The sequence below is a fragment of the Notolabrus celidotus genome, chromosome 8 (genome assembly GCF_009762535.1).
Source record: "Notolabrus celidotus isolate fNotCel1 chromosome 8, fNotCel1.pri, whole genome shotgun sequence".
Lineage (NCBI taxonomy): Eukaryota > Metazoa > Chordata > Actinopteri > Labriformes > Labridae > Notolabrus > Notolabrus celidotus.
Window position 1 is genome coordinate 3956751 of NC_048279.1, and position 13819 is coordinate 3970569.

General features: G+C 43.2%; 1 protein-coding gene across 1 annotated transcript; it reads left to right on the forward strand.

The window, feature by feature from the left end:
* The first annotated feature begins 991 nt into the window (after window positions 1-991).
* Window positions 992-7688, forward strand: LOC117816844 (zinc finger protein OZF-like). Its single transcript, XM_034689211.1, has 3 exons — window positions 992-1202; window positions 5707-6538; window positions 6791-7688. The coding sequence occupies exons 1-3, from the start codon at window positions 1034-1036 to the stop codon at window positions 7263-7265; spliced, it is 1476 nt and encodes a 491-aa protein (XP_034545102.1). The 5' UTR covers window positions 992-1033; the 3' UTR covers window positions 7266-7688.
* Window positions 7689-13819: the final 6131 nt, after the last annotated feature.

A 13819-nucleotide genomic window follows, 5' to 3' on the forward strand; every position in this document is an offset into this window, starting at 1 on the left:
AACTGTACATTGGTGAAACTAAACAACCTCTCCACAGACGCATGGCCCAACACAGAAGAGCCAGCTCCTCAGGCCAGGACTCAGCCGTACATCTGCACCTCAAGGACAAGGGACACTCCTTCAGATCCTGGACAGAGAAGAGTGTTAGTATGAAAGAGGGGTGAAGGAAGCCATCTATGTTAAGCTTGAACACCCTTCTCTTAACAGAGGTGGTGGACTACGATACCATTTGTCTCCTACATACAATGCTGTTTTGAATTCTCTGTCAAAACAAGTAAGACCATACTCACACCAGAGACCATGTGACTCTAACGACCCACAGCTGACCAATCACTCTAACAATTGCCATGACCTAGACTAACGGCCCTACGTAGGACCCTTTGTGACTCCTGGACACACCCACGACTGTTAGTGGGTTATATCTTCCAGCTCTTCCCCAGTCTGGTCAGAACTGAAGAAGCCTTTTGGAGGAGAGGTGAAACGTCTTCAAGAATTTCTACCAGTCCAGTTGCCTACACAGACATGTGTAGTTATTAAATGCACAACACAACTAAACACACAACTCGCTTAATGAAAGAAGGAAGTGAAGCTAATTTAACCACAGATAGGAAACGTAGGAAGTGTAGCTTTGGAAACATAAATCATGTCTGTATACATACTGGAAGCTAATACAGCTTTTACAAACCTATGGCTAAAGTCTGCTTAGCATGATGTTAATTAGTGATTAGCTTCATCGTGATTAGTGATTAACATGCTGATAAACATAAATTTGGTTCTTAACCATAGGGTAGTCAAAACGTGACCACCTCACCTACCAGGAGAACATCATACCAAAAGTAAAATAGAGCAAAAGGGCCAAAACCTCTGCCCCCCCTGTAAAAGTCTGTGTCCTGGCCCCCCCCTCCCAGTCCACAAAGTCAGACTCCGCCCCTGGCTTCACTCGTCTCAATGGGAGGAGCATGGAGGCACCATGTGCAATGTATCTCTCCAGCGTGCAGTCTTCTTTTCTTCCTTTAGAGAACAGTTTGCTTCAATGTCCGGGTTTCAGGATCTTAAAGATTTCTTCAGCCGGCGGCTGCTCGCTGCGGTTATCAAAGACATCACAGGACAAACCACAACATCTTTATACGAAGAGGAGCTTCACCACCAAAGAGAGCTGCTGAAGGTGATTTTAACACCTGAAATCAAGCTGCAGAGAGCAGGTTAGTCTTTGGTTCTTCTGATGGAAACTTGTTTGTTGTGAGTGTTTCAGGGAGCTGAGCCTTCAGCACACAGCGTGTTAGCAGCAGCTGGCTCCTGATGAAAATATCACTTTGTTTTTTTGTTTTATCATTTTAATTTAATTCACCATATTGTATTTGAATTAAAAACATCTTTTAATGATTTCTGAAGACGAAGAAAAAAGGTTTCATACACACGATGAAGGCAAGACCAAAGGGTAAAACCAGGGATCAAACTCAGAGACAGTCCAGGGAGGGGGTCATCACCCTCCCCCACCCTTTTCGACCAGATGTGACCGACAAGAGAAAAACACTCTCATCAAAGAGGACTGTAATGTTACAAGAAAGAAGCAGAAGGGAACCAATGAGGATCTGTAATAAGGATGCTAAATGACCTTTTTTTGGCTTTCCTGTGTTATATCTCTCTAAGTGTTTTCAACACACACACACACACACACACACACACACACACACACACACACACACACACACACACACACACACACACACACACACACACACACACACACACACACACACACACACACAAACACATTCCTTCTCTGGCTTCCCCCACAGGAACAGTCTTAAATCTTGATCAGCATTTCTGCTCTCTGTGCTCAACAATTGTAAGTTATTGAGAAGTTATTTAGAAGTTTCACTATGCCCAAGTTAGAGATTGAAATCGATATCTAATCTTCCGTTTAAAAAACAGAGTCAAGAGCTGCTCTCTTTGAGTTTTTTTTCCCTTGCAGGAACTTTACCCCTTAACTATGTGCGTTTCAGCTGAACGTGTCATTGTTTGTGGAGTTTACACAGCTGTTGAAACACAGAGGGAGTTCCTGGGAATGCAAACTAGTTTAGTTTTTTATTCAGATTTCAAAATATCCTCATCAGATATTTAATGATCGTCTAAAGACGTTTATGAGGGATGCATCCGGCTGAAAGTTGGTAGATATCAGGTGTGATGGGAAAAATACAGACATGATAGTATGTTGTTCTCATGTTGATTAGAAGTTAGAAACATTCACAAATACCAGACCTTCTGTCTTTTGCATATTGTTATCTGTTCCCATGGCTGAGGAGCAGACCAGGGGGTGAGAAGTCAGGGAGGTGACCAGGAAGCAAGAGGTGATAAAAAAGCTCTCTTGTTTGTCTTACTGACCCTTACTGACCCTTGTTGAAGGTGTTTAATGATGTGTTAATATTATTCTCTGAAGAGAATAAGTAATGTGTTGAATCTTCACTCTGGGTCAGTTGAGCAGACCTTGTCTCGGTTGTTAGATCACTCTGCCAGCTGACCACTTTTCAAAGCTCACTGAAGGCTGGAATAAAGCTCACAAAGACAAACGGTTGTTGTTTGAGTCTATCATTTCCAGATTTCCGCCACACGGGGTCGCTGTTTAAACCAAAACACCGGCCGATCTCTGCTATGGCTTTTAAAATCCTTTTGAGTGGAGCGTATTGCCCGACTTAAAAATATTTTAAAGCCGTGTTGCTGCTTGCGGTTATCTCCTCTCACGTGTTGATTCAGTGAATCCATCTGTGATGAAATATAGCACCATCTAAAACAGCACCAGCTGAGTCTCTTCATGCTAACAGGCTAACTGTTGTGTTGCTCTTAATGGAACCAGCCTGTCCGTCTGCTTCTATGGTGTCATCTGTGATCAATGGCATTCGTCTTTGTTTTACTGCCCTCTACTGGTCTGGTGATGTAGGCAGGACAAGGCAGGTTTATTTATAAAGCACTATTAATACAAGAGCCATTCAAAGTGCTTTACAAAGGTCAAAGGTCAAAGCAAAACAAAAACCAGAACAGTGGTTTAAGCCCCCTTCATGTAGGCATACAGTAGGTCTCGAGTTGTATTCCCTCTTGCTGCTGAGTTCACATATTGTTTAACGGTTGTCAGCACAGGGGAGAAGGTGACATGATTAAAATCCCCACTGAACAGTATGAGAGCGCTGGGATGCAAGCACAGACTGGATGACATCACCCACTTTGTTACCCACTGCAGCCGCTGGAGGAATGTAAACAGTCACAGCATGGCTTGTGAAAACTTCCACGGTAGACAGTTGTTGGTAGTAGATCGTCAGGTTGATGCTTCCATCCATCCGGGTCGCAGCTGCAGCAGTCTAAGCAGATCAACCCATAAATCCCTTTCCCCGGCAACCCTTGCAAGCTTCTCCTGGTTTAGTCCCCCTTTTTAAAAATGGGACCCACCACTCTGATCTGCCACTCAACAGGCACTGTCCCAGACCTCCATGCAACATTGAAGAGGCGTGTCAACCAAGACAACCCAACAATGTCCAGGGTCTTCAGCATCTCAGGGTGTATCTCATCAACCCGCGCATCTTGACACTAAGAAGCTTTTTGACCACCTCAGCAACTTTTGCTAAGAATATGGATGAGGCTTCCCCTGGGTCTTCAGACTCTGCCTCCTCCTTGAAGTATTTCAGCAGGATTTCCTCAAAGTGTTCCTTCCAACCCCTGACAATATCCTGAGTCTGAGCCAGCAGTCCTCCATCATCATTGAAAACAGTCTTGGTCCAGCCCTGTTTTCTTCATGAGCCGCCTGACTGTTTGTCAGAACCTTCTTGAGGCCAGCCGAAAGTCCTTCTCCATACACTACACAAACTCCTCCCACACCCGGGGTTTTTGTTTCCATGACCACCCAACTGCATCCCACCTAGCCACCAGGTACCTGTCAGCCGCTTCCAGAGACCCCTTTGGCTTGCCAAGCCTGAAAGGCCTCCCTCATCAGCCAGACGACTTCCTTCACTGCTAGTTTCTACCAGCGGATTAAAGGTTACTGCCACGACAGGCTATGATGGCTTTCAGGTGACAACTTCTAGCTGCCGCCAACCCCCATACCTATCCCCAAGAGTGGTGGGCCCACAGGGGTAGCGGCACCATGTTGCATTTTGGGCTGACCAGTCCCCATGACTGAAGGCCTGGAAAACAGACGCTCACCATTTAGCCCCCCCCCCCCCGGTCTGGCTTCCAGGGGGTGCCCCGAGGTCTCTCCTCTGGGCGAGATAGCCCTCTCCCCTTTGGCTGTTTAATGGAGTTTTTTTTTAATCACTCTTAGTCTGAACCCTCCCCTGGGACCAATTTGCCTGGGGAGACCCTACCAGGGGCTGATGCCCCTGACAACATTGCCTCCGGTTTAACCGGGACATACAAGCCCCTCCACCGCATTAAGGGGGCAGTTCTTGGAGGAGCTGATGTAATGGCTTATACTTAAGAGTTTCACTATCCCCAAATATATAATATAATCTTTCACTAGTGTTTCCAGACATGTATGGCTTTGTAGCTGTGTTTCACTAAAGGTTTGATTTGTTGTTAAATGCACATTTCATTCTTTATTTCATGCAGAATGTGCCGGAGAAAAGACATTGTGTTGTTTTTTTTATTTCAATCTATAACGTCAGCACAAGCAGCAGAGTCCTCCTGTCCCTCCTGTCATTCAGTGTGGTGTAGATTTCTCTAGATTTCATCCTGATAAACTTTTGGATGACTGTAATGCCGATCGATGTTGTGCATGCACTCTTTGGATTCAATGTACCGGTTACAGTCTGGTTCATGGTTGATCCTTCTCGTGACTGTACGGGACTCTCCTTATTTAACGTCTTCTTAGACAGAAGTTTAAGTCAGGTTATGTCTCTGCTCATTCTTTTAAAATCAGAGAAGTGTTTCACTGATGTTTTGACGAGCAGTCAGGTCTCACTGTTTCTCTGTGCAGCTGTCAATCAAACGTGACATGAGGCGTTTGGGTGAAAGCAAAAAAATCCAGTACTTCACATCCCGGTCGTGAACGAACCTGTATGGAAAAGTGCACACCAATATGTTTATTTTTATTTGGTATTTTTTCCACCGGACATTTTGCAGATGATATCTCAATATGCCGTACTAACTTGTGTGTGAATTCTGCATTTACATCTGACTCGGGTTCAAACCTATAAGGCCAGACCATGCTGTCCCCTGCAGCAATGTTTTGATGCATGCTCACGAGTTGCTATGGTAACATGGCGCTCTTTTCATGTTGGCACACCTTGCTCAAGAGAAAAGGAGCTCAGGTGGATTTAAAAAGATGCACTGAAAACGAAGCGTTTTAAGAAAGGGTGTTTAGAGCTAGAACAAAACCTCCTCTGGAGCTTAAATTAATAAAATATTTTGACTAACATGCCGAGGATGATTCATTTAGACATCAGGGGACTGTATTAAATGGTTGAAAAAGGGCATGATATGTCACCTTTAAGATCAAAGATAAAGTCTCCTTTATTGTCAATACTGCTGTATGTACCGACATACAGTGGATTTAAATGTAGTTTCTCTCAGACCCTCGGTGCAACAGTACAGAACTGCTGCCTTTGTAAAATGTCCTGAAATAATACATCAGGATAAAGTCATGGTTTGAAGTGTCACTTTGTCAAATCAGGTTGCACAATAAACTCAGCATATCTTGTTGTGTCTTTTTGTTATCAGTGTTTCCTGCAGATGTCCAGCAGCTGGCAGAGAGTAAAGAAGATCTTCTTGTGAAGCAGAGGTGGAGCCCCTGTCTGGACCATGAGAACACTGAACCCCCGCACATTAAAGAGGAACAGGAGGAACTCTGGAGCAGTCAGGAGGGAGAGCCGCTTCAAGGACTCGATGAGGCTGATCCCACCAAGTTCCAACCGACTGTTCTCCCTGTGAAGAGTGAAGATGACGGAGAGACATGTCAGTTCTTACAGCTTCATCTGGGACACACTCCAAAAATGGGAACAGCAGCTGATGGAGAGATCTGTGGAGGACCAGAAACAGCCTGGAACTCTGATCCAGGAAGTGATAATGAATTTGAAAACCCCTCTGAGCCTGAAACAAATGACATTTGTAATCAGAGGAAGACCAGTGAGCATGAGTCAGGTTTACACTCCAACAAATCTAAAGACAAGAGAGTGACTGATAAAACAGTGCATAGCTGCCCAGAGTGTGGTAAACAGTATAAACACAATCAGGGCCTGGTCTATCACATGTTAGTTCACACCGAAGAGAAACCCTTCAGCTGCTCTGAGTGTGGTAAAAGGTTTAACCAGAAACAGAATCTGATTTCTCACAAGTTAGTCCACACAGGAGAGAAACCCTTCAGCTGCTCTGAGTGTGATAAAAGGTTTAGCCAGAAACAGGATCTGATCACTCACAAGTTAGTCCACACAGGAGAGAAACCCTTCAGCTGCTCTGAGTGTGGTAAAAGGTTTAAATGGAAACAGAATCTGATCACTCACAAGTTAGTCCACACAGGAGAAAAATCCTTCAGCTGCTCTGAGTGTGGTAAAAGGTTTAAATGGAAACAGAATCTGATCACTCACAAGTTAGTCCACACAGGAGAAAAATCCTTCAGCTGCTCTGAGTGTGGTAAAAGGTTTAACCAGAAACAGGATCTGATCACTCACAAGTTAGCCCACACAGGAGAGAAACCCTTCAGCTGCTCTGAGTGTGGTAAAAGGTTTAAATGGAAACAGAATCTGATCACTCACAAGTTAGTCCACGCAGGAGAGAAACGCTTCAGCTGTTCTGAGTGTGATAAAAGGTTTAGGTTTAGAGGAAGACTGATCCAACACTTGTTTGATCACAGGGTAGAGAAATCCTTCATTTGCTCTGAGTGTGGTAAAAGGTTTAGTCGGAAAGCATATCTGAGAACACACATGTTGGTTCACACAGGAGAGAAACCTTGCAGCTGCTCTGAGTGTGGTAAAAGGTTTAGTCAGAAATCAGGTTTGAATATACACATGGTTACTCACACAGGAGAGAAACCCTTCAGCTGCTCTGAGTGTGGTAAAAGGTTTAGTCAGAAACTGAGTCTGATCAGACACATGTTGGTCCACACAGGAGAGAAACCCTTCAGCTGCTCTGAGTGTGGTAAAAGGTTTAGTCAGAAACCGCATCTGATTACTCACAATTTAGTCCACACAGGAGAGAAACCCTTCAGCTGCTCTGAGTGTGATAAAAGGTTTAGTCGGAAAGCATATCTGACATCACACATGTTGGTTCACACAGGAGAGTAAGGCTCATCTGCTCTGTTTGCAGTAAAGGACTTAAATCACTAGAGGATGTGAACAGTCATGTTTGTGACCACTCTGACCTATCGGCTAAAAACACAACAGTGAGATGTCATTTGGAGTGGTTAAACATCAACAGTTTCTGAAGAGACAGAAAGACAAGATTTTGTTGAATATCGCTTATATAATGTGTCCAGTTCCACCCTTGAGTGAATCAGCACTCCAGAAAATATAATCACTGATAATCCACATAATGATAACATAACCGAGCATGGGTTGCCCAGACAATGCTCATGTATGTGCCTATGTAATGTCTCAAGCTTGTAGTTTTACATACCCAGCCCATAAGGCTGATTCTGATCTAGTTTTTATGTTTTTATTATTACTTATAAGTGTAAGAAGACTTTGAATCTCTTTAAAAACTGTGTAAGTAAGCCTTAAAGGTGACATATCATGCAAAATTGACTTTTTAATGGTTCTCTACCTGAAATATGTTTCCCTGGCATGTCTACAAACCCCCCGAGAATGAAAAAAATCCATTCTGCCCCTGTTCTGATTTCTCCACCTTTCTGTAAATGTGTGTGAAACGAGCCGTTTCAGACTTCCGTGTTTTTGTTACGTAACAACAATATCCGGTCTGTCACGGAGTCAGAGCTTGGAGCTTGTTCAGCCCATAGACTGTATAAAATAATACTGAATCCCTCCCCCGTTTTTCATTACCTGCACACGTGTGGTAACAAGGAGCTTAGGAGGGAGGCATGCTAGTTGTAGGCTCTCTTAATAAACACAAAGGTCGGTTTTACTCCCCACGTCTGCAGATTTGAAGATCTAGTGGATGATTTTTATTTATTATGGATAAGTGCTAGCGCTAGTTAGCATAGCCACATAGCTACATGTCGTAGCTGTGTACCAAGACACACGTCTACATACTGACAAATAAAACAACAAGAAACACAGAATCTGTGACCAATCCTTCAGAAAAGGTCCCGCTGCCTTTTTGGCAGAGGTCGGTTTTACTCCCCACGTCTGCAGATTTGAAGATCTAGTGGATGATTTTTATTTGTCATGGATAAGTGCTAGCGCTAATTAGCATAGCCACATAGCTACATGTTTGTAGCTGTAGCTGTAGCTGTGTACCAAGACACACATCGACATACTGATAAATAAAACAACAAGAAACACTAAATCTGTGACCAATCCTTCAGAAAGGTCCTGCTACAGGCGCCTCTCCGTCAGGATCAGATTCTGGATCAGATTCAGAGGGTTGAAGAAACGTGATCTCTGGGCAGCCGTGTATATTCAGCCAACATGTAAACATTAGATCAACGTGCTGGACAGCCGAGGCACATCCACTTTCTGAGGGGGCGTGGTCAGAGAGAAAAGTGTGAAAAAAGAGTGTTCTGAGGAGGACTGAAGAAGAGGGCTTTTCAGGCAGACCAAAATCTGATTTCAAAGTGTTTTTTTGAGCATAAACTTTAAAGACATGTTTTGGGGACCTCTTAGACCAATATATATTGATGAAAAAAGCGTGATATGTCACCTTTAAGAGCAAATGTCCTGCTAAGATCAGGTGGTGAATGAGTCCCACTGATGACTGATATTATTTCACATTCATATTGAGTGTTTTTGCAGGGAGGAAAAGATGGTATTAGATCAGTGCATTGACTTGTGAAGTTGCTGAATCCAGATATTTGTTTTTACATCAATGCATTATTGTAGATTAGCAGCGGCAGAAGAGTTAAAGAGTGTAAGAGGTCATGCTCATGTTCCTCCATTGTGAACTGGAACCAGTATAACTTTGGTGGAACATAGTATAGAAGGAAGTCACAGAGAATTTTTGTGAGTCTGAGTGGACTTTCACCACAGACCCTTTGGTTTGATCTTCACACATCTCTCTGGTCTCTGTACTCTCGCTGGTGAGAGCTCTACATCTCAGAAACTCAGTCACTAGTTCCTGAGACGGTTAGTGTTGGCCAGAGCATGAAGACTAAATATATGTCCAGAGTTTGATGTGTCTAAATTTTAGGGAAGTCCTTCTGTTTGTTTATCTGCAGGATTTCTATTTTCTTTTGTAATCGTGAACATTTTTTAATACTGTTGTTGATTTCCAAAAATGATGTTAAAATGTTTTGTTCTTGAATAAAATCCCTTCAAACTTGTAGAATGTGTCTTCTTGGATCTTGTCTCCAGAGAATGAACTGCGATCATCAGCTCTCACATTTTAGAGGAGTTATAGCTTAGTCAAGAAAAGGGAGTGCATTATCGCCACCTACTGGATTTCATCAAAACTACAGTGCTACATATTTACTGTGATCTCCAAAAGTGCTCCATTCATGCTAAAAACTGATCCAGGACCCAGACACAGCTGCCTGGGCCTTATCCAGTCCTCCTCTCAGGGTTAGGTCCAGCTCCTGGACCATTGAGATGAACGCTGAAAAAAGCTTCTTGTCTAAAAACAACACCAGTATCGAACAAGCACCCGGAATGCTTTGGAGGAGGACTTGGCCATATTGTGTCGAGGGTCGAAGGTTGGCGCACCCAGCCTTTAACACACACACACACACACACACACACACACACACACTGTAGGAGAGAAAGTGTGGATCTTTGGTGTGGCATATTCTCTGTGTCTCTAATTAGTAGGGCGCACAGTACCACCCTGTTCTTTTTACACTTCTTATGGGAGAATTTAGTTTTGAGTTTACCATGCATCAGTTATCTGGTTTCACTTTTGTGTGAACCCCAAATTATGACTTTCTTTTTTTGGTATTGTTTGTTTTCTTTCTTTCCTCTTTCATTGTTTTGGTGATGTTTAAGTGTTGCCTATAGTTTAATAGAATTTAAAAGAGATGTATGTAATTGTATAAATAATCAATATAGGTTAAATTCCTGTAAAACTCTGGACGGACACCGTAGTTCATTTATTGTATGTCTTATTATGAAATTCCACAGCAGAAGTGTGTGTCGTAGTAAAGCCGCTGGGTTTACCTACGTCACTAACAGGATAAATTGTTTTATGCTGTGGTAAGTCGCTTCTCTGTTCCTGTGAAAATTAACTCAGTTACAAATGTAGTTTTCTTTACATTATATGAGAAAATATTCTCCACACATCCTCCTACACCGCCTTCAGAACACCATCTCTCTCTCTGGCTCTGTACTGGAGTGGTTCCAGTCTTACCTGACTGGAAGGGCTGAGTACGTCGCCATCGGCAGCACAAAGTCAGGTACCCACTCTGTCACCTGTGGAGTTCCACAAGGGTCAGTCCTCGGTCCCACCCTCTTCACCCTGTACATGCTTCCTTTTGGCCACATCATCAGCCGGCATGGAGTATCATTCCATTGGTATGCTGATGACACACAGTTATATCTCAGGACAGACACCACCCCCTCTAAAGCCACTCCACCCACATCCACATCCACACTGACCGCCTGCCTGGAGGAGATAAAGGCATGGATGGACCAAAACTTCCTCCAACTCAACAGTTCCAAAACCGAAGCCCTCTTAGTTTCCACCCCCCACCAGACCCAGTCATCTCCATTTACCACCATATCCTTTACAGGCCACAACAATCCCCTCTCATCCATAGCCACAAATCTTGGAGTCAAAATTGACCCTCACCTCACTTTTGAGGCCCACATCGAAAACATCTGTCAAACCTCCTTCTACCACCTCAGAAACATCTCCAAACTCTGCCCCTCACTCTCTCTCCCTGATGCAGAAAAACTGGTCCATGCCTTTGTCTCCTCCAGGATTGACTATTGCAACGCACTTCTCATCTGGATCTCTGGCAAAAGCCTTCAAAGGCTGCATCCAGAACTGCGCAGCCAGGGTCCTGATGAGAGTGCACAAACACGACCACATCACACCCATCCTACATTCACTCCACTGGCTCCCGGTCTCATACAGGATCGAATTCATAATCTCTCTGCTCACACATCAGTGCATCCACGGACACGTCCCCACATACCTGAAGGAACTGCTACACCCACAAACAACCACAAGAACCCTCCGCTCCACCAGCAACAACCGCCTCCACTGCCCTAGCACCAGACTCCGCACTATGGGAGACCAGGCTTTTTCCTCCGCTGCCCTGCGACTGTGGAATGCTCTCCCCGACCACCTGAGAGCACCACAGACTATTGACTCTTTTAAAAAAGGACTAAAAACTTTCTTCTTTCAGAGGGCTTTTCCCTAGTTTTTATTCCCTGGTTTTATCCATAGCTTTTGTCTGACCCTCCCTGCTGCTTTTACTTGTTTTTATTCAACTACAGTGTTTTTAACAAGTGTCTTCATCCTACTGTTTGTTTGTTTTTTAACCCTGTTTTTATTCTTACTGCCCTTTTATTATGCCCTGTAGAACTTTGAGATTTGCACCAAATGTAAAGTGCATGATAAATAAAATACATTATTATTATTATTATTATTATTATTATTATTATTATTATTATTATTGATAATAATAATAATAATAATAATAATAATAATAATAATAATAATAATAATAATAATAATAATGATAAAATTAGAAGCATTGAATACATTCATCGTTTGTGTCATGAAATTAATTTATAATTTGATGTTTGATTGCTCTGTAGAGTATTGTTGATTCAATTTGTGAAACCAAGTAGTGGTTAAACTCATTACCAAGTGATATGTAACTGATATGTTCGTTCATATTTGCATGCCCTAGTGGGAACAGACGGCTGGTTTCTGATCGTCTGTCGTTGTCTGTCACGTTTTGAAATTTAAAAAAAAAGGTGCTATGCAATGTGTCACCTCTGTCTTCCAGTGTTTGCAGGAAGTCCTGCAGAAAGTTGATCACCCGCACCTCTCGCTGTCATCTAACAGACCCCTCCTCACTGAAATGAGGGGATAGAGCAAGTAGAAGAAAGTCTGCATCCACCTAAAAGAGAATTATTAAACCAGTTTCACTCAAGGTGCATTAGGGTTTGAACATGGCAGATTTGCATTAATTGTTTACTGGTATTATGTGAATTCAAAAACACCACAGGCTGAAATGACCATGTAGGAAGCCATAGCCAGAAAGCAGTCGCCAAAAATACATAATAAGCCCAAATAATTAGTGACAGGAATTATAGGATTATAATTAAAAAATAATGAAAAATGTTACTGACCTCCTTTAAGTAGCCAGGAACAAAGAGCTGCTGACATATCTGCTGGTGTCGTGCCAACACCTCAACTAGTCCATAGAGTCTCAATAAATCTTTGTAGGTACAAAGAACTCTTTGTAGGTATCTGCAGTCTTGCAACCAAACGTGGTTGCAGATATCCTTATTCCAAGACTGAAGAATGGTGCGTTCCCTCTGCTGTCCAGCGTAGACAGAGAACAAAAACAATCATAGGATGTCAACAAGGTTCATGAGAAGAGGTTTGATGTAGATGATTGATGGACTGTTGAGGTCTAACTCCTCAACCCCAGCTACTGAGAAGTCATCATCTCTGTGAAGATTACACAATGACTGAATATTTTCAGCATCAGCTTAGACGTGATGATGTTAGCTTCATTCTATCAAGGATGCAAAGCTGGACTGCTTAGACAAGAAGGTCTAAGTCTTGGGTTTGTCAGAGGATGAGAAGGCATCATGGTGGGCCGCAGACACCTGCACACAGAGATAAAACCAGTCTAGAAGATCCTCAAGGTGACCCTATCATTTCTGCAGGATATCCACAGAGAGACTTTAGAACAGAATGAATCCTGATCAAAGACCACACCTACACCCAACCCAGGTTGTTCACACTTCTGTGTCTCCTGTTGAGAGCACAGGTGTGAACAACCAATGTTAGGGGTTGTTTGAGTCTCTGACTCAGCTTCTGTCTCCATCAGAGCCGCTGTCAGCAGAGTATCAGTGTGATCCACACTGCTGCTTCGTCACATCTGTCAGTGCTGCTTTCATTAGAAGGTTAGGTAGCACCATCTAGAGGTCAGATAGTAGAACTACATCATGTGATCAGTGTGTAATCTAACACTGACTGGGTTTCTGACACAGGTTAGTGTCACTCTGAAGGTATGAGGATGTGACGGCGTCCTCAGATCAAACACACACAGACACACCAGGACTGACGAGGGACAAACCAGCAGCTTCTTCTCTCCACACATGAAGGTGTAAAGTGTCTGTAAGCTGACCTGAACTCACTTCAACAGGTGAGAATCCTTCCAGAGAAATCTCTACATGTTTGATGATCAGGATCACTGTGCTCACACGCTGCTGGATCACTGTTTGACTGGAGAAATGTTTCTGGATGCTGATTGGCTGTTTGAAATATGTTGTAGAGTTTCTGTGTGAGTTAAAGAGCAGTGATTTGACAAAGATTGACCTGTTCTATAGTTTGTGTTTGTGGAGTAGAGTCAGCAGCAGTTTGATTATAAACTGAGTCACACCGTCAGTGAGAAATACAGGGAGTGTGTGAACCGGTCTGACAGCCTGGATCCACTTGGCTCAGATGCTTAGATTTATTAACTGTTGATACTCTGAAGTGAAGAGCGTGGGTGAAGAGGTCAGAGGTCAAATAGTTTCCAACAATGACAGTGACTCGGTTT

Excerpts from the sequence above, each read along its gene's own strand:
- LOC117816844 (XM_034689211.1), top strand. The coding sequence starts at position 1,034 with ATGTCCGGGTTTCAGGATCTTAAAGATTTCTTCAGCCGGCGGCTGCTC. Across the intron at positions 1,203-5,706 it reads AATCAAGCTGCAGAGAGCAG|TGTTTCCTGCAGATGTCCAG; the intron begins GTTAGTCTTTGG and ends TTTTGTTATCAG. Across the intron at positions 6,539-6,790 it reads TGCTCTGAGTGTGGTAAAAG|GTTTAGGTTTAGAGGAAGAC; the intron begins GTTTAAATGGAA and ends GTGTGATAAAAG.